A 19,171-nucleotide genomic window follows, 5' to 3' on the forward strand; every position below is an offset into this window, starting at 1 on the left:
ACCAAAGTTTAAAATTCAATTTTGAATCTGGTTGAATGAGTTTATATCTTTGGATGGATAAAATTATCTTTTTTTATCCTATAATCACATCCAATTTCCCATCAATTTTTTTTTTATTTATAAATTAGATGATTTATAATAAAGTTTTTAATTTTGAAATGAATTAGAGTTATTTATATTTCCCCAAGTGACAAACTTAAATTATTAGATCGCTTTGTTATTTGTGGAGAGGAAGATAAGATAGAGGAGGAGTGGAGGATTACTCCTCTTTCCTTGTGTCCAACACTCTGCCACGTGTCGCAATCCTATGACTCCGACGTTCCTTCCGTCCGACAGTATGGGAAAAGGTCCCACCGGCGTCGCGTTTTTCCCCTACGGTGACTGACCTCTCACCATAAATATCAATCCCAATTGACCGAATTGCCCTCAACGAATCATTAGATTACCTCCCACTCCCATCTCCCAAAATTTGTGAAGAACCAAGAAAAAACTGTCATTATCGATATGTGTGCCACGCCAATCAAAGAGAAGTATGGTCAAATGGGTATGTTCCAATGATTCCATTTCCATGACTCAACAATTTTGTTCGACCACGTGTGAAAATCCCATTGGGGAAACGCTTCCTCTGGTCCACATGAGGAGGGTATTTTGGGAAATTCACACGTTGGTTGTATGGACAAACAAAGGTCAAAACTTTGTTGGCAAAATGAGACTTTTCTTAATAGTAATTTCATTTCATCCACTTACGTCGCTACTCAAAGCATTATGAATATATGGGCTCTCAGAAGAAGGAGCAGAGAAGAAGAAAGAAAAAGGGAGAGAACAAGGAGAGAAAAAAAAAAAAAAAAAAAAAAGCTAACTGTCATTTTTCCCCTTTGTATTACAGAAACTGTAATCCTCAGTCTTCACAAGATTCATACGTTAATTCTTTAAAGTTTCTACAGCATTGTATTTTGAAGGTTTCGGCTTCTTGTTCTTCTTCTCTTTGTTTTTTAAAGTTCCAAGAGTTTTCTATAGTGAACACTTGATTCTATTGCTTTAGAGTCTATTATTCTAAATTAAGATTGAATCTTCTTTACTGATGAATCTTCTGTACTGTTCTTAATGCTCTAGAGATCATTGAGTTTTTAACTTGTGAGTGACCATCGTACGAAATCTGGCTTTCAGGTTTGACTTTTCAATGATTTGGGTAACTGCATGTTTAACTGGTTTGAAAAGTTTCAGTTTAGGGTAGTGTTTTAGTGGGAATTGGCTAAAAGAAAATGTGTGGCACCTACTAACTGTTTGTGTTATTTCATTTTCTTGTCTGATACATGGCAGGGCTGATTGGAGAGGAAATAATGTCTTCCTTAATGCATGGATCACTGCTGCAAACTATAGCAGATTGTGATCAAGGATTGTTGAGGAGGGGAAAGTACCATTTGGGTCATACCAATCTTCTCAAAGAAAAACATTCATCTTTGAGGGCAAACAGAGGTGGTAGGAGTAAAGGTATTTGCTGCCAAGATTTGCATATCAGTAGTCCAAAGCCAGAGAGACATGAGCCTTCCAACCGTCACGGTTCAAGAGCTGATGCAGTCCTCAGTCCTGTTATACCTACTACCAAAAAGGTTGCGGTTACTCTTTTCATGTCTTTAAGTTTTTGGTGGTCATAGTTTATAGCCCCACCACCTAAGTTCTTACCATATTTGTCAATTTGATTATTCTTGTGAGTTGTAGTATCCTGTCAGGTTCTTTGGAATGCTTAGCTTGTAAGATGTATATTCTCCTTATGATGTGCAATTTAGCTGGTTTTGATTCTATTTCTTGTTTGAACAGAGAGTATTCACTTTTGGAAAAGGAAGGAGTGAGGGTAACAAGAGCATGAAGTCCTTGGTAAGTGCTTCTAGAACTTTTCAGATCATTTTTCCATTGTAACCTGGTAAGAAATGCTCCAACCATAGAAGATATCTTTTAAACAAATGTGAAGAGTCTTATACTTTAGCTATAAAACCACACACAAATGCTTGAGCATATCTAGGGTGTATTGAAGTATCCAGTGATACCAGAATGTTCACATAGATTCATACTGTTGTGCTACAGTTGGGAGGGAAGGGAGCAAACCTTGCTGAGATGGCAAGCATCGGGTTGTCCGTTCCGCCTGGACTCACCATCTCAACTGAAGCATGCCAAGAGTACCAGGAAAATGGAAATAGATTACCAGATGGCTTGTGGGAAGAGATACTGGAAGGATTGGAAAGTATTGAAAAGGACATGGGAGCTGTTCTTGGAGATCCTTCAAAGCCTCTCCTTCTCTCGGTTCGGTCTGGTGCTGCTGTAAGTGATCTTCCCCTTTGCACATTAGCTGTCTGTTACAAATCTCAATTGACAGTGTTTGTCTTACTTATTGTGAATGGCAATACTCATGCGAAAATGAGGGTGGATAAGTTTGACTATGATTTAACAGAGTAGGCCATTGACAGTGTTCATCAATAACCATGAAAAGTTAAACATGGAGAAGTGCAAAATTGGACTGTGATATTGAGCAAATGTTGAAATTGTAGAAAATAATCTAAGATAAGCAAATGATAGTTTCTTCCTTCTATGTGAATCAAAATCATCATGACTACTTTTCTTGTGTTGATGTCTAGATCTCAATGCCTGGAATGATGGATACTGTCCTTAACCTTGGATTAAATGACGAAGTGGTTGCTGGATTAGCTGCCAAAAGTGGAGAGCGCTTTGCTTACGACTCTTATCGGCGCTTTCTAGACATGTTTGGAAACGTTGTAAGTGGTTCATCCATAGCTGTTTTCTGATCTATGCCTTTTGTTTTTCTTTCTTCTTCTTCTTTGATTATTAGATGATAGGTATCAAACATTTTAGTTGAAAAAAGTCATGAAACCAACTGAACATTTCGTGTCCATTTGAAGGTGATGGGCATTTCACATTCTTTGTTTGAGGAAAAGCTGGAAAACTTGAAAATTGCAAAAGGAATTGAACTTGATACCGATCTAACCGCCTCTGATCTTAAGGAGCTTGTGGAACAGTACAAGGAGGTTTACATCGAAGCTACGGGCAAAACGTTTCCTTCAGGTGCTCTCATTATTAATATTGCTTTGTGAGCATAGCAAATAAGAATTACCTTCTGCCCGATCATCCTGCTATCGTTAGACTGTTCTTGCTATCAAAACTTTTATAATAATTTGCAGACCCAAAACAGCAGTTGCAGTTAGCTGTCAAAGCAGTTTTCAACTCTTGGGATAGCCCAAGGGCCAACAAATATCGAAGCATCAATCAAATTACTGGGTTGAAGGGAACTGCCGTGAACATTCAATCCATGGTGTTTGGAAACATGGGATATACTTCTGGAACTGGAGTATTGTTCACTAGAAATCCAAGTACTGGTGAAAAGAAGTTGTATGGAGAGTTCCTCATCAATGCTCAGGTTGCATTCACTATCTTACGACCGGTTTAGAATTGTTTAAAAGGTTCTTTTAAGTGGAATAATGATTTAAAACCTTTGAAAGTCATTTGAAATAGACCCTTGATCTTTGTTGTACTTCATTTTTCTCCCTTCTTTTCTTGTATACGATGTAGTAAAGTTAAGGACGTTCACTATTCCCTTGCAGTAGTATAATCATACTTTCTGAAAAAGAAAATCTGTTACATCATTTTCCTTTTCTTCTATTAATCAGGGTGAGGACGTAGTTGCTGGGATAAGGACACCTGAGGACTTGGACACCATGAAAGATCATATGCCTGAAGCTTACAAAGAGCTGGTTGAGAATTGTGAAATTTTAGAGAGACATTACAAAGACATGATGGTATTTCTATATTAGTCAGAAATTTTCATGCTGATGGTGTACTGTACTATGCCAGGTCACTAAGCTGGAATATTTTGAAAAATTTCAGGATATTGAGTTCACAGTCCAAGAAAATAGGCTATGGATGTTGCAATGTCGTTCTGGAAAACGCACGGGTAAAGGTGCTGTGAAGATAGCTGTTGATTTGGTGAATGAAGGACTTGTTGACACTCGTACTGCCATTAAGATGGTTGAGCCACAACATCTCGACCAACTTCTTCATCCTCAGGCATGGTTTTATTTGTCCTTCCATTTATCAAGGCTAAAAATTTTTACACATTGGACGGTTATACATATCAAAATAAGTAAAGAAGCAACAGCACTAATCCAAGAAGTTGTGGGCCAAAATATCTCTGTACTTAGATATCTATTAAAAAACAAACAACGATATCATTTTGTCTGTCTTGTCAAACACAAATTCCCCAGCATTTTATATCTGACTGAGTTTGGTTGAAATTTTTTGGCATGAGTACGAGATTAATTTGTTGTTTGCCCAAGTTTGCATTTACAGCTAAGTTTATACAGATTCTTACGTATTTAGTTATATCTGTTGGCTCAGTTTGAAGATCCATCTGCTTATAAGGACCAAGTAGTTGCGACAGGCTTGCCTGCATCTCCCGGTGCAGCAGTGGGGCAGATAGTATTCAGTGCCGACGACGCTGAAGCCTGGCATGCTCAGGGAAAGAGTGCCATCTTGGTATGTCCATGTCCATTTTTATTTTGACAAATGCGTTACTAAGTGGCACTGTTCATATGATTTGACAAAGTTTCAGTCGCATTTTACAGCATCCTTCATTAATGTCTCATCTATGTCAATTCCTAATAGTGTTACTCAACTGAGATTGAACTCTATTTCAAAGTTGTAAATTGTAAGAAAACGAACTGTCAACTAATAGCGATCACCATAATAGTACTCTGACCTCATTCATGGCTGTGACTTGTAAAGGTAAGGGCAGAGACCAGCCCAGAGGATGTTGGTGGTATGCATGCTGCTACTGGAATTTTGACAGCTAGAGGTGGAATGACTTCTCATGCTGCCGTGGTCGCTCGTGGATGGGGGAAATGCTGCGTTTCTGGTTGTTCAGATATCAGAGTAAACGACTCTGAGAAGGTCAGTCCTTTAACCCTTTTCTTCTTTTTCTTAGAGGTGGTACGAAAAACAACAAAGGAATGAAGTGGATTGTGAAGATTACTTCATAACAATGCAGGTTCTTGTCATTGGAGATTTGGTAATCAATGAAGGTGACTGGATATCCCTCAATGGCTCTACAGGTGAAGTGATATTGGGAAAGCAGCCACTCTCTCCTCCAGCTTTAAGTGGGGATTTGGAGACCTTTATGTCTTGGGCTGATCAAATAAGACGTCTTAAGGTGCTTGATATTCGTTAGCCTTTGATAACTCCCAACCAACTTTAAGTGATTGTTTTTTGTTTCTTCCTTTCAGCTAAATCTTTGATCATTCTATTGATTGATTGATGATATTTGATGCTCTTGAAGGTTATGGCCAACGCTGACACTCCTGAAGATGCTCTTACAGCTCGTAACAATGGAGCCCAAGGAATCGGCTTATGCAGGACAGAGCATATGGTAATTTCATCCATCTGTTCTATTCACTTTTTCATCATAATCTAGTGGTATCAGTATTCCCACTTGAATCTTTCAATATGATAAATCCTTTTCTCATGTATATGGGACATTTCAGTTCTTTGCATCTGATGAGAGGATCAGAGCTGTAAGGAAGATGATAATGGCAGTTACGGTCGAACAAAGGAAGTCGGCTTTGGACTTGCTATTACCTTATCAAAGATCCGATTTTGAGGGAATTTTCCGAGCAATGGATGGTACTTCAGCTCTTCCAAGAACTTGGTTTTGAAGCCTTTCAAAAAGATGGCATCAAACGTTCTACCCACTATCTTGTAGCTCCTTGACATGATATAAATAATATCGTATGTTTCTGGATGTTTGTTGTACAATTTTAGGTCTTCCAGTGACTATTAGACTGTTGGACCCTCCACTCCATGAATTCCTTCCAGAAGGGGACCTGGAAGAAATTGTCAAAGGACTAACTGCAGAGACTGGAATGAGTGAAGATGAAGTGTTTTCTAGAATCGAGAAGCTCTCGGAAGTTAACCCAATGCTCGGTTTTCGCGGTTGCAGGTACGAAATATCATAAATAAACGAATTTTTCTTCAAACGAAAAGGTCACCGGAAAGAAATAACCATGCCATTGCAAATTTTATCCAAATAGTTTCTGATTGTCTGAAAACACAGGCTTGGGATTTCATACCCGGAGCTGACGGAAATGCAAGCTCGTGCTATCTTCCAGGCTGCTATCTCAATGAGCAATCAAGGAATTAAAGTTTTGCCTGAGATAATGGTTCCATTGGTTGGAACGCCACAAGTACGAACTGTTTTTTTCTGTTATTAATGTTCTGATTAACATACATTTTTTTTTTGCTTTAATTGAGTTTGACAACACGAAAGGTTTCATTGAATTATGCTCAAGTTGACAAACATACGAGTTTCTTCTGTAGAGAAAATTTAGTTTGCATCTTCACTGATCCATGTTCATGTATTCAAACGAGTTCTTGTGCTTATTCTATATTTAGGAATTGAAACATAACCTGTCAGCTAAACTAGAAGAAGAAATGCAACCTTTCTGTACAGTAACGGCTTTCTTGATGACAGGAACTTAAACATCAAGTCAGCTCAATTCGCGGTGTTGCTGAGAAGGTGTTCTCAGAGATGGGTTCCTCCATAAGTTACAAAGTGGGAACCATGATTGAAATTCCTAGAGCTGCTTTGGTTGCAGATGAGGTATTTTATAGAATGTGCAAACTCTGCTCTATGCATTCTAGTTTTAGACCATAAACCAAATGCTAATGAAACATTCCAGAAATAGTTACCATATATACAAAGTGGGACCGTGATTGACATTCCTATATCTGAAAACTAAAAACAATGTATATCAGATTGAAATCGAACAAACTTAGCATGAGACTATTCAACAAACCAGTGTAAGAATTGGAAATGTCAAACCAAAAAGTGTAAGAATTGGTAACTGAGTGATAGTTCATGAAATTCAATAGATGGACATGTAAAAAGAAAATAGTACAAGGTCTAATAAGTTAAACAAACTACCACAAGGATCCAATAGCAAAGTAATGGAAGAACATACATGATAGATAGATTGTTCAGCCTACAAGAACTCTAAACTCTAGGAACTGCTGTTGTGTTTGGCTGACAGATTGCAAAGGAAGCAGAGTTCTTCTCATTCGGGACCAATGATCTTACACAAATGACTTTTGGATACAGTAGAGATGATGTTGGCAAGTTTCTTCCTATTTATATATCCAAAGGAATTCTGCAAAATGACCCTTTTGAGGTCAGTGCTGTTCTTCAAATATATTAACTGTCTATTTTTCTTGAAGAGAAGTTAGTTTTACAATTGAATTGGATGTGTATTTGCTTTGTGGCAGGTGCTTGACCAAAAAGGAGTTGGGCAACTGATCAAGCTAGCTACAGAAAAAGGGAGGGCAGCTAGGCCAAGTTTGAAGGTACCTTTTTTTCAATAAATAATCATAATAAATGTCATATCTTTTTTAAAAGTTATTTCTTCAAATAGGGTAATTTCAAACTTGGATTTTGGTGTTAGTTGTGGATTGCTTAAATATATATGTGTGTCATGTGTGTTGGAATGCCTTGAATCTGTTATATGACGCTTCAAATGACCAAGACACCAAGTACGAATATCTAATCCTAGAATTTAAAGAAGTGCGCTATGTACACTCTCTGACCCTAGTAGTACTACTATTATGTATTCTATAAATTCTTTTAATAATAAACTATTCTAACCCCGTCAGTAGACTCAATTAATACATTATTAATGACCACTTGAATCTATGTGTTGATTTATTTATTGTTTTACTCTCTCTTTTTTTCTCTCTGTTTTTTATTTGTTGATTCCATAGTAATATAGATATTAATGAGAAAGAGATTAATACAGGTTGGCATTTGTGGAGAACATGGAGGAGAGCCTTCATCTGTTGCATTCTTTGCTGAGGCTGGACTTGACTATGTTTCTTGTTCTCCTTTCAGGTTTGCTATTTCTTTTTACGCCTTTAAAAGTTTCATGGAGTTGAACTTGAGTAAGCGAGTTCGTGATATTTTCAAAATCAAGCTAGAAACTAACTTGGGTTCCCTTTAGTAACCATTTGGTTTTTGAAAATTTAGCTTATAAACACTATTTTCATCTACAACTCTTTTTTTGTTTTGCTATTCATTTCTACGAAAAACCAAGCCAAAACTTGAAAACTCAAAGTACTTATTCTCTTAAAGTTTAGGAATTCTAAGTGTTTCTTTTAGAAAAAACGTGGGAGATAGTATATGAAACTTAGGGAAAAAACAAACATAAATTTCAAAAACAGAAAACTAGAAATGAAATCGTTGCTAAACATGATATAGAAAACCAACGGTAAAATTGCCAAAAATCTTGCTGGTAGAAACACCAAAAACATCCAACAGTAAAACAAAGGCCCATGATACAAAATGTCAAAACTCGGAGAAAATAAACGTTTAATGAAAGTGGTAAGTACGATTCTAATACTGGGAAGCATTTCCCAGAATCTTTTTCCATCATTTACCATGAAAGAAGCATTCAACAATATGTCAAATCTTGAATAGAAACCATTGCGTTTTTTCATTTTAGATAACAAACTGTCAATACTAAAGAATTACTAAATTTTCTGCTTAGTCAAATGCTAAATTAAATTTGAAGGTTGAATCAAATAAAACTTGAAGATGAAACTTAAGATTTCCCAAACAGTATTTGTGGAATGAGTTAGTTATTTTTCCTCTCATTTTTGTTGTTGCATTGCATATGACAGAGTTCCAGTAGCAAGATTGGCTGCAGCCCAAGTTGTTGTTTAAGATGAAGAAGATTGAAGGATACCAAATTGGGATATAATAAGTTTGTGGAGTTGTAAATAAGAATTTATTTGTTGGATAAAGGAAGATAAAAAAGGGAAACCTTCATAAAGTTTATCAAAGGATACAAATATTGTATAAAAAAGTAGACATTAGAAATGGAAAAACAAAAGAGTTGTTTTTCTTTTTATTTATAACTAAATATGATACGTAGTTTCAAATTTGTAACAATTTAGTCATTCAATTTTCTTCTTTCTTTAGACCTCTTTCATATATTTTACCTTTGACAATGACTACAATTGTGACAAAATATAAGATTATTTCTCCTTTCTTTTGACAAAGTGTAATAATTAATGACACAATATATGAGCCTTTTTAAAAACCAAAACGAACTAAGTGTAAAAGTAAAAGCTAAATATTGAACAAAAAAGATAGTAAAATAGAGACACTAAACTAAAAAATGAGAAAGTAAAAGCAAAAAAATAAACTAAAACGAGAACGCGAGCGAAATTAAAATTTATTGTTGGACCCAATTTCAAGTTTTCAAAAAATCTAAACGTTACTTTACAAATATCACCCTTTTCATAGTTATATTGACGGTGGAAAGTAATGATTAAAATATCATCTTTAAAATTTTAATTATATCTATATATCTATAAATATATTAATAAATCAAGTATATTTTTAAATATAATCAAATCAATAAAGATATAGCAAGTTTTAAAATTCATACACAGATGATATTAGCGATCGTGATAGTTACTTCAAACTTATCACCATCTATTAGTGATAAATATTGATCGAAGTTTATCTCCTTATCAATTGGTATGGTAATAAAATCTTGTTATATTTTTTAAAAAATTTTAAAATATATTTTTTTAATTTTCAAGTAATTTTAGAATAAAATATGAATATATATGACTTTGAATATATTTTTGAAAAAGTAAAAATTACAGAAAAGTTTAGATTAATAATTAAATTAAATTTAATCTACGAAACAAGGAACAGTGAACCGCTCCTTCTTCGATCTGCGGCCATAGTTGAGTTGCAAGCTTTGTCAAAAACCCTAAAATCCCTAAACCCCCTTCACTTCATTTTCAATCCATTCATTTCCATTGAATTTGGAATGGGGATCGAAAGTTACGTTGTGGTGCATAACATTGCCAAAAGGCACAACGTTGGCACCATGGCCCGAAGCGCCACCGCCTTTGGCGTCTCCGAACTCATCCTCGTCGGCCGTCGGGACTTCAACGCCTTTGGTAGCCATGGTTCTACTTCTCATCTCCGCTTCCGCCATTTTCACTCCCTTCTCGACGCTCAAACTTTCCTCAAGGTTTTGTTTTCTTTCTTTCTTTCTTTCTTTCTTTCTTCCCTTTCGTAGTAGTGTAATCATGGGTTTGTTTTTGAATTTTGAATTTCGTTCTCCGGTTCTGTAGGAGAAGGATTGCGATATATGTGGCGTGGAGATCACTGACAACGCCGTGGCTGTCAATCAGCATCCTTTCAAGAGGAGCACCGCTTTTCTTCTTGGAAACGAGGTTGGTTGTTCTTTTTAATTTTATTGGCTTTTCATTGATAGTGGTCTCTATATTCTTCTGTTGGAATTCCCTTGTTTTGATCTGTCCTTATCTATTTCCAGGGAATTTCTGTACGCTGTAACTCATAGTGTCGAATTGATAGGGTTGTTTTCTATATGCTGTAGTCGGTTAACAAGTTCCTTCCTAATTCAGTTGATACTTATGACTTAAGAACTTTTTATCTCCTTGAGTTGATCTTGAGGTGGGCAAAACATCCGCGAGACTAGTGGGGTTGGCCATGAGTTATATAATGTTAGGAATGGGCTTCCCTAGCATGGTAAAAAAATAATAACCACTTGATGTTTCTCTAGCAATAATGTTTGCCATAATGCTAATGCAGTATTTTTCCATTTTTGCAATGATGAAATTAGGACTTGATATGGCTGGCATTGTAGATCTCTTGCTTTATTGTAGGATCCATGTCTCCCTGATGCTTTCAGCATTGAGATTAGTGGCATGGTCATCTGTTGTCTGGACCGAATTGGATCAACATCACTTGGAAATTAATTTGACATTAGTTTCAGCTTTGGGTCACCCTTTTGATGGTTATATGCACGTTGTTTTTAGGGAACAGGGCTTTCTGCTAAAGAGTGTGCAATCTGCGACTTCTTCATTTACATCCCACAATATGGTGTGGGCACTGCGTCTTTGAATGTAACTGTAGCTGCTTCCATTGTCCTACATCATTTTGGTGGTAATTAATCCAGACCTTTGCATTTTGATCTCCCTCTTTTGAGTTTCTTTTGCGTACATGTCTAGTGTACATCAACTGTAAGAACTGCGAGTCTCTTAATATTGCTCATCCATACTTTTGGTTTTTACCAAGCAAAATTGTGAGTACTGTAAAATTATGAAATCTATGAAAGGAGAACTACAAGAAGAAACACACATATATCTTAGAAGTTGGAACTTAGAAGAACAGTTGTTTGATCTAATCATTTTTCCTATTTCTCCCGAGTCTTGAATCAATTCTTCATACTGGAAAGTGATCCCTTCAAGCTTAAACTAAGGAAAGTGTGTCCTAGGAATAACTATGGCTGAGTTGAATTGAATAATGTGGCAGTTTGTACTGGCGCACATAGTTGATTTTGACGATGACCATCTAGGTAGATGGATCCTCTCACATGTTTCTAGTGTGCATATATTGAGATTTAAGTGAAAACCGAGTAAGTTATGTCTTATTTGATTTAATGGAAGTGATACTTGTCTATTTCTCTAGATGTAACTTTAAATTTTCATACTGTATTTTTCAGTTTGGGCAGGATTTCCCGAAAGATGTCGCGACGGTAACAAATTTATAGTGGCTGAAAGACCAGTCAGACAGGTCAAGCGGAATTATTGTGCTGAAACAGAAGAATCCATTATTGAAGAGCGTAAATCCAGGAGGGAGAATGCTTCTAAAGGCTTCTTTGATGAAGGGATGATTGATGATTCTACATCCAACCTTCTTGATACATTGTTTATTGATCAATGATTGGAGTTGGGGATGTGAGTAGCTATTCTATTATCATATGCATCCAGAACGCACTGGCAACCTGGCAACCTTCAGGACCATTGTTGATTAGCACCATTACTGAAGGCATTCACTGCAGGAACCTGTTCTGGAGAGAGGAAATTCTTCTCCTGTCTTTTTCTTTATTATTCTTATCTTTGAATTTTCCTAGAAAGTCCGTGGATTTATATTTAGTTAATTAACTTGATGGCTGACTTGCCAAAAAAACATTGCCACATGGGGTAGGGTTGATTGAGGAAATGTAGGGTTGATAGTGCTATCTTTTTGTCAAAAAAACACCATGTACATGTAACATGTTATGCATAGGAAATATCAAAATTTCTTTCTCTTAATGTCTGTTCACTTCTCTCTCTCGTCTGACCACCGACCCATTCCAACCCAGATCGATCTATCTTCTTCTTCTTCTTCTTTTTCTTTTCTTATTTTTACACTTATGTTACATGAGGGGACCCACAACAACCACCTTGAGAAAGTTTAAGATTTGATGAAGTATAGTCATGGTCGCCAGAAACCAAAGCAAGCATTTTTTTTTATGAAGATTGGGAAATGATAGAAATCAAATTCAACTCAGGAGTGATGAAATTTTCGGAACTTTTTGTTGTACCTACCAAGGAAAACTTCACCACAGCTAGACTCAGACAGGGTTGGTATCAAAAAAGTCTTCTCTCACATCATAGTGTCCTTTCTGAAACAGAGAGTTTTGTCATTCTCGAAAGTCAAGTTCAATTGGAAGTTATTTTTCTAAGTTCAGTGGAAGTAGTTGGTTCCCTTTTGGTTTATCTGGAAAAAGGAGCTCAACAATACTTCTCCATTGTCAACCTTCTTCTCAAGTAATGGGGTAGTTGCTCCTTGTCTTTATGTTATCATCTTATGTTTCTCTCTCTTCACACTGTAACTCCCTACTTTTTAGTTGGGCTGTTGGTGGCATCTCTATAGATGACCATACGACTTGCTGTGTCTCAAAGACCAAAGGGGAAACTTAGCCAATCCCCAGATTATTTAATGAAGTTTTGAGATCTTTACTGTCATAAATAGAATTGAGAAGTCTTTCATTTTGCTAAAATGTTGAGGATCCTGAGGAGTGAACTTCGACGTCTCTGCTCAAGGTTATGGTGGCTGATATGGAAGCACCCAAAGCGGAGAGTTATTATCAAAAGGTTTGGGAAGATGAACGTGAAAGGTCGACAAAAAGGCAGACCAGATAAAAGTAAAGCCAGAATTTATACGAAGAACCAGTTGTGTGATTCCGTCATCACAAGGCCATTTCGAGTTGCTACATTCAATGTTGCCATGTTCTCTCTTGCCCCGGCTGTTCCAGTTGCTGAGAAACCAGCAACATTCGGGTTTCATAGAAAGGAGTGCAGTTTTAGAAGCCCTGTGAATCATTGCCCGAAGAGCATACTAAAGCAATCTCCACTGCATAATGCATTAAGCAAGACTGAATCTCTCTCCAGGTCAAAGCCGAAAGTTTCCATTAATCTTCCCAACAACGAGATTTCTTTAGCAAACAACAAGTTATCTGCTTCCATGGAAGAGGAAACACCGAGCCTAACGAAGACAACTGACAAAAGGTACTTTAAAAGCCAAGTCCCAGTAAGGTCTCCTGTGTGTTTTCCTTTCTCCATAGCTAATTGGCACTGTGAAGACCACTTGACAAGTAGTAGGACCATCCTAGAGGTTCTCAAAGAGGCAGATGCTGATATATTAGCTTTACAAGATGTGAAGGCTGAGGAATCAAAAGGCATGAAGCCTCTATCTGATTTAGCAGCTGCTTTAGGGATGGATTATGTTTTTGCTGAGAGCTGGGCTCCTGAGTATGGAAATGCTGTTTTGTCCAAATGGCCAATCAGAAGATGGAAAATTCAGAAGATTGCTGATGATGATGATTTCAGGTTCTTAATTCTCTTCTCCCCACAACTCATTAGGAGAACTTCAATAGAAAATCACCCATGTTCTTTTCTCTTTCCTTTTTGTTTTCTCCGATCAGTTTGTGTTTTTCAGCTTCCGGGAAATGGTATTAATGCTTAACTGATGGATTATTCAATTTGGATCTCAGAAACTTGCTGAAAGTTGCAATTGACGTACCGGGGACAGGTGAAGTTAACATCTACTGCACTCAACTTGATCATCTCGATGAGAATTGGAGGATGAAGCAGATTAATGCAATAACAAAATCAGTTGATTGTCCGCACATCTTGGTGGGTGGTCTCAATTCTTTGGAGAGATCTGATTACTCACCTGGAAGATGGACCGACATAGTTGAGGTAATTCGATTCTGTTTTCCGAACGTTTAAACCAAATCTATTGATCAGCATGTTAAACCACTATGTCGACTGTGAGAAGTTAATACGTTCAAATTTCTTTTAATGCAGTACTACGAGAAGGTTGGAAAGCCGACTCCAAAGGTGGAGGTGATGAAGTTTTTGAGTGGAAAAGGGTACATAGATTCAAAAGACTATGCAGGAGATTGCGAGCCAGTGGTGATCATGGCCAAAGGCCAAAGTATGAGACCATTGCTTATTCTCATAAACCATTTTCCTTTGGAATCTACTGAAAAACTTTGCTAATTTCATATATTTTGCAACACAGATGTACAGGGAACCTGCAAATATGGCACGAGAGTCGACTATATCTTAGCTTCACCAGATTCAACATTTAAATTCGTACCGGGTTCGTACTCTGTCATCTCGTCGAAAGGTACATCCGATCACCACATTGTGAAGGCAGAGTTTGTAGGAATAGGACAGAAAGTAAGCAGAGGGGGGCAGAAGGTTCTAAAGCAAAGGATTTCAAGGTTGACTCAAACATGTTCATCGATAGGGATGTCATTGATGCATACTTAGATACCTTTTGCTATGACTGTTCACTTATCAAGATTTGTAAATTTTGCAATATACAAAAGTTTTATCAGTTTGTACTATTTTGGGAAAAGGTTGGTTTCATAAAGAAAAAGGCTAAATTATAATAGTTAAATTATAAAAAATGTCCATAAAAAGTACTTCTAAAGATTGAAAAGTTTAAGAAGGATCTTTGGATTTTAAGAAATGGTTAAACATCATTACTGTGAAGTTCTAAAATATTAGAAACACCCTAGAATTTTCTATAAAAATAAAAAAATAACTTCAATTTTTCTTATAATAGGTTTGAAAATTCTCATTATTCTTGTGTTTCATGAATTTGAAAAGAATCAATTTCGTTCTTTAATTTTTTTCTTGTTTGTTTAACTCTTGTACTTATTTTTTTCGGCATTAAATATTAAAACATGAAACAAAGCTAATAAACCTTAAAACATAGAAAAGAATTAGAAAATAATTTGACTATTTATGCACACGAAATGAATCTTTTAAGGTGTAACCATGTTAAAACAATCGATATCAACTTTTTGGTATTTATGTTGTTTTATCGTTTTTTTCTTCTTGTTGTAGTCTAATAAACCTTGATTAAAGTGGATAATTTAAGCTACATCGTACCTATTTCGTTTGTTATTTTTACTTTTTAAAAAATTAGTCATATTTCTTCCTTATTTCCTATAATAACTAAAGTATAATAGTCGAATTCTTAGCCAAGCGAAAGAAATAATGTAAGAACTAATTGGTAAAAATCATATAAAGAAAGAAAATTTGGAGGTGGAGGTGAAAAAAGTGTTTATAGACTTCATTTTAAAGAAGCAAAAACAAAAAACTAAATGGTTATCAAACGAGACCTTAGTTACTCATTTATCTTTTGAGATGGACAAATGTCAAACCATTAATAAGAAAAGGAGTAAGAGATGAAAACTGAATAAGTAGGAGTGTGTCGATTATTTTTTTTCGTTACTAACAACAAGTTATTTTTTAACATTGTTTTTCCTTTTTAATTCAATGTTGGAACTTTTCAAGGTTAAAAGAGTTTTTTTTACGCAAAACATTAATCATTCTCATTCAATCATACTAAAAATAAAACATCATTTTAACAATTTAAAACATTTTAAGGGCGTTTGAAACTTTAAAAGTTTAAAGATTCTATGTAAAAAATGTTATTTTTAAAATTATTTTATATAATTTAGCAAAAAAAAAAAAAAAAAAAAAAAACTCCAATGGTTAGCACATTATAATTATTTTTCAAAATTTTCAATTCATTCCTAAAACTTATTTATTAATAAAAATAAGCCATAATTACAATTTACTTTAAATAAAAATGAATCAAACTTTAGTTGTTAATATAGCTGTAAGTGTAATAACTGATTTTACTATCAACTTTTTGAAGTCAAAGATTTGATTCCTCCGCTCAACATATTTTTTTTTTAAAAAATCAACTTTTAGTTTGTATAGATGTGAGTATATCATGCGTTTAATAAAATAACGTCAATTTTCTTGGTTTGAATAAATTACTAGTAAAAAAAAGTCAAATCAAAACGATTCAAACTATATTGAAACAAAATTTATAAAGATTGATCGTGTTTACCTTATCTTAGACATTTGTTTGTAAAATTGTTGGAAAAAAATTAATCTTCTAACATTCTTTTTCTGAAAGTTTCATAAAAATAAAAATGGATGGAACTTAAAAGATATACGATGGCACCTTTATAACTTTGAGAGATTGAGTACTTCTAAGATACTCTACATGTGTATGAACTGAAAATATATATTTTAACGAGCAAAAGATTAAAATCGAACAAATTTCAAAAGTCAAAATGTTTTAGAAAAAATGTGAAACAAACAAAATATAAACTTTTTTTTTTAAAAAAATGAAAGAATAAAATTAAAATTATTATGAAATGACATCTAAATGATTATGAAATAAAAACGTATAAAAATGATTAGAAAGGTTTAAAGAAAGAAAAATAAGTTTAAAAAAATTATTTTAAATACAACAATCTATCTATGATAGACGAAAACATACTACAATCTATATTTATCATAATACAGATAGACATAAATAATAGTCAACCTTAGTCACTAGCAAATACAAATACAAATATATATATGTGTGTGTGTGTATGTATGTATATATGTGTATGTGTATATATATATACAACCAAGAAGTAAAACTTTTATATAGTCCCACGTAGAGTGAGTTAAAGCCCTATTTTTTATATATTTTTTTTAATGATAAAGCCTTCTATTAATAAGATTTATAGATTCGTCACTTATCTTTGTCTATTATCGTAATATTTTGTAAATATTTTGATTGATTATATTATATTTAAAAATAGTCTTAAATTAAGGTAAAAAGAAGAAGAAGAAGGAAAAAAAAGAAGAGTATTATTTCATTTAAATGGCACGTGAATTTACGGATGAGTAGTCTTTGTCTTGCGTTAAACCTTTCTTTTGAACTGCCCTTTTGAGTAAATTCACGCAATCCTTGCTATCATTCATAAACCCCAACCCCCTCCGTTTCTTTCCTCTTTTCTTTGCTTCCCTCCCTTTCTTCTTTAACATAATAATTTTAAACCCTATCTTTTCTTCTTTTTCTTCTTCTTCTTCTTTTAAATTGATTGGACAGCTTAATTCTAATATATATATATATATATATATATAACACCTCCCAAGTTCTTTGGCATCTCCATTAAACTAACCCATCACTAAGCTCCATTAAAATGGCCACCTCTGGTAAGCAAAGAACCCTCACCGGCGCCGGAGATCTAATCAGAATCCTCCCGACCGGCACCGTCTTCCTCTTCCAATTCCTCAGCCCAATCCTCACCAACAGCGGCCACTGCAACTCCTTCAACAAATCCCTCTCTCTCATCTTCATCCTCTTTTGCGGCCTCTCTTGTTTCCTTTCCTCTTTCACTGACACCTACATCGGCCACGACGGTGCCATCCATTTAGCCTTTGCCACCCCATCCGGACTCTGGCCGGCCCCGGCTCCGGCCTCCGTCGACATGTCCAACTATAAACTCCAGCTGGGAGACTTCGTCCACGCTACCCTATCGATAGCTGTGTTTGCAGTCCTAGTCGTGCTAGACTCCGACACGGTGCGGTGTTTCTTCCCAAGCCTGGTGGCGGAGGATAAATTGTTGGTCCAGGTTCTGCCACCAGTGGTCGGAGCGGTGTTTGTTATGTTCCCTAATACTCGCCATGGGTTTGGGTATCATTCAACTGCAACTTCCATTGGAGTTCAAAAGGCTGCATTAAGCTAAAATCTCTAATTGTAATATCTCTTCCGCCGTCCTTGATACCTCCTCCTCTATATCCTCATCGTCGGCATTCAACGGTTTGCAAGATATATGTATGTAATGTGATTTCATAAATACTTAAAGTGTTTTTATATATTTCAATATTTATTTTGTGGGTAAATTAATGTTGAAAATTTGTATTTTATTTTTTAGTTAAAGTAATTATTTGTCTTTTCATAAAAATGAACCAAAATATTTTTTTAAAAAAACTAATATTATTTTAACTAGTAATTTGAAGTTTTATTTTTTTTTTTTTTTTTGAATTGTTTCAATGTAAAAATATTGAAAAGAAACATTTTTCTTTTAATGTATTTGGATTAGAGTTTTAAAATGAACCATTATATATATAAAAAAAACAGATAAAAACCTTTGGGACACATAATAACATTTTAGGTTAAAAACTCAATTAATTTTTAAATTAATATATGTATTTGATAGTTTATGTATAAATAACATAATGTTACAAAATAATAAATATTATATAAATTTGTTTAAAAAAACATGTTCACAAATTAATTAATAATAAACCCTTCCCTAGAATTTAGGGTGTGAAAATCTAAAATTTAAATTAAAATATCTAATTTCTCACTTACAACTCAACACATATGTGAAAACATCAAATACAATTCTTTTTATTGAATCATTTATTTTTAATTTGGCTACTCAAACAAACTTTAGAAGAAGTAATATTTGCAAATTTAGAAAGAATAACAATTTTTAGAAAATTTTACAAAAAGTCAAAGGTAATTAAAGAGATGGAATCTAAGAAAAAAAAAAAGAAAAAAAGAAAACATGAGAATATGCCATTTGACACATAAAAATCAACTCAATATATATAACTTTTTTTTTTTTTTTTGGTAAGAAGACCTTAATATATATTTATTGTTATAGGTGAATTAAAGGTAGAAGTGAAATAACAAAGTGAGGTCAAAAGAAAAATAGTAAATTGACTAGCAACTAAACCAAGAGAATGAATTGAACTCAAGGAAGAGGGTTAATTGGACCTTTTGAGGTAAGAATTCCGATCCACCGGTCTCCACTAGTTCTCTACCTCCTCGTTTATCAAATAGAGCGTAGTATGAACCTATTTGAGCCTTGGAAAGATTAGTAGATAATTTGATATTGAACAAATTGGTGGGTTGTTTGAACCT

General features: G+C 34.7%; 4 protein-coding genes across 11 annotated transcripts; all 4 read left to right on the plus strand.

Moving 5' to 3' along the window:
- The first annotated feature begins 785 nt into the window (after positions 1-785).
- Positions 786-8,958, plus strand: LOC103483770 (pyruvate, phosphate dikinase, chloroplastic). Of its 8 annotated transcripts, none has more exons than XM_051086125.1 (22): positions 794-959; positions 1,114-1,189; positions 1,321-1,610; positions 1,819-1,875; positions 2,083-2,316; positions 2,631-2,768; positions 2,913-3,075; positions 3,192-3,427; positions 3,678-3,806; positions 3,895-4,074; positions 4,405-4,542; positions 4,792-4,956; positions 5,054-5,215; positions 5,342-5,431; positions 5,547-5,685; positions 5,824-6,001; positions 6,116-6,245; positions 6,533-6,661; positions 7,092-7,229; positions 7,324-7,401; positions 7,851-7,942; positions 8,731-8,958. In XM_051086125.1, exons 3-22 carry the CDS (start codon positions 1,341-1,343, stop codon positions 8,771-8,773), a joined length of 2,889 nt encoding a protein of 962 aa, XP_050942082.1. In that variant the 5' UTR covers positions 794-959; positions 1,114-1,189; positions 1,321-1,340; the 3' UTR covers positions 8,774-8,958. The 8 variants fall into 8 exon arrangements, with proteins under 8 accessions (XP_008438755.1, XP_050942079.1, XP_050942080.1 ...); XM_008440534.3 differs by having other exon boundaries at positions 1,114-1,167; XM_008440533.3 differs by lacking the exon at positions 1,114-1,189 and having other exon boundaries at positions 786-959.
- A 793-nt stretch (positions 8,959-9,751) lies between these two features.
- LOC103483771 (uncharacterized) lies at positions 9,752-12,192 on the plus strand. Its single transcript, XM_008440536.3, has 4 exons — positions 9,752-10,103; positions 10,207-10,308; positions 10,915-11,041; positions 11,601-12,192. The coding sequence occupies exons 1-4, from the start codon at positions 9,897-9,899 to the stop codon at positions 11,819-11,821; spliced, it is 657 nt and encodes a 218-aa protein (XP_008438758.2). The 5' UTR covers positions 9,752-9,896; the 3' UTR covers positions 11,822-12,192.
- Positions 12,193-12,342: 150 nt separating this feature from the next.
- Positions 12,343-14,791, plus strand: LOC103483772 (uncharacterized). The gene is made up of 4 exons (XM_008440537.3): positions 12,343-13,752; positions 13,917-14,124; positions 14,233-14,362; positions 14,450-14,791. Exons 1-4 carry the CDS (start codon positions 12,923-12,925, stop codon positions 14,701-14,703), a joined length of 1,422 nt encoding a protein of 473 aa, XP_008438759.2. The 5' UTR covers positions 12,343-12,922; the 3' UTR covers positions 14,704-14,791.
- Positions 14,792-17,249: 2,458 nt separating this feature from the next.
- LOC127149858 (protein DMP2-like) lies at positions 17,250-18,141 on the plus strand. Its single transcript, XM_051086126.1, has one exon. It carries the CDS (start codon positions 17,439-17,441, stop codon positions 17,982-17,984), a length of 546 nt encoding a protein of 181 aa, XP_050942083.1. The 5' UTR covers positions 17,250-17,438; the 3' UTR covers positions 17,985-18,141.
- Positions 18,142-19,171: the final 1,030 nt, after the last annotated feature.

Source organism: Cucumis melo, chromosome 6 (assembly GCF_025177605.1).
Source record: "Cucumis melo cultivar AY chromosome 6, USDA_Cmelo_AY_1.0, whole genome shotgun sequence".
NCBI classification, from domain to species: domain Eukaryota; kingdom Viridiplantae; phylum Streptophyta; class Magnoliopsida; order Cucurbitales; family Cucurbitaceae; genus Cucumis; species Cucumis melo.

Bases quoted from the DNA above. Each gene is read 5' to 3' on its own strand.
- LOC127149858 (XM_051086126.1), top strand. From the start codon at position 17,439: ATGGCCACCTCTGGTAAGCAAAGAACCCTCACCGGCGCCGGAGATCTA.
- LOC103483771 (XM_008440536.3), top strand. From the start codon at position 9,897: ATGGGGATCGAAAGTTACGTTGTGGTGCATAACATTGCCAAAAGGCAC. The intron at 10,309-10,914 runs GTTGGTTGTTCT...CGTTGTTTTTAG, and splicing joins CTTTTCTTCTTGGAAACGAG to GGAACAGGGCTTTCTGCTAA. The intron at 11,042-11,600 runs GTAATTAATCCA...TGTATTTTTCAG, and splicing joins TGTCCTACATCATTTTGGTG to TTTGGGCAGGATTTCCCGAA.
- LOC103483772 (XM_008440537.3), top strand. From the start codon at position 12,923: ATGTTGAGGATCCTGAGGAGTGAACTTCGACGTCTCTGCTCAAGGTTA. The intron at 13,753-13,916 runs GTTCTTAATTCT...TTTGGATCTCAG, and splicing joins GCTGATGATGATGATTTCAG to AAACTTGCTGAAAGTTGCAA. The intron at 14,125-14,232 runs GTAATTCGATTC...CTTTTAATGCAG, and splicing joins GATGGACCGACATAGTTGAG to TACTACGAGAAGGTTGGAAA.
- LOC103483770 (XM_051086120.1), top strand. From the start codon at position 1,314: ATGGCAGGGCTGATTGGAGAGGAAATAATGTCTTCCTTAATGCATGGA. The intron at 5,216-5,341 runs GTGCTTGATATT...ATGCTCTTGAAG, and splicing joins ATCAAATAAGACGTCTTAAG to GTTATGGCCAACGCTGACAC. The intron at 6,002-6,115 runs GTACGAAATATC...CTGAAAACACAG, and splicing joins CTCGGTTTTCGCGGTTGCAG to GCTTGGGATTTCATACCCGG.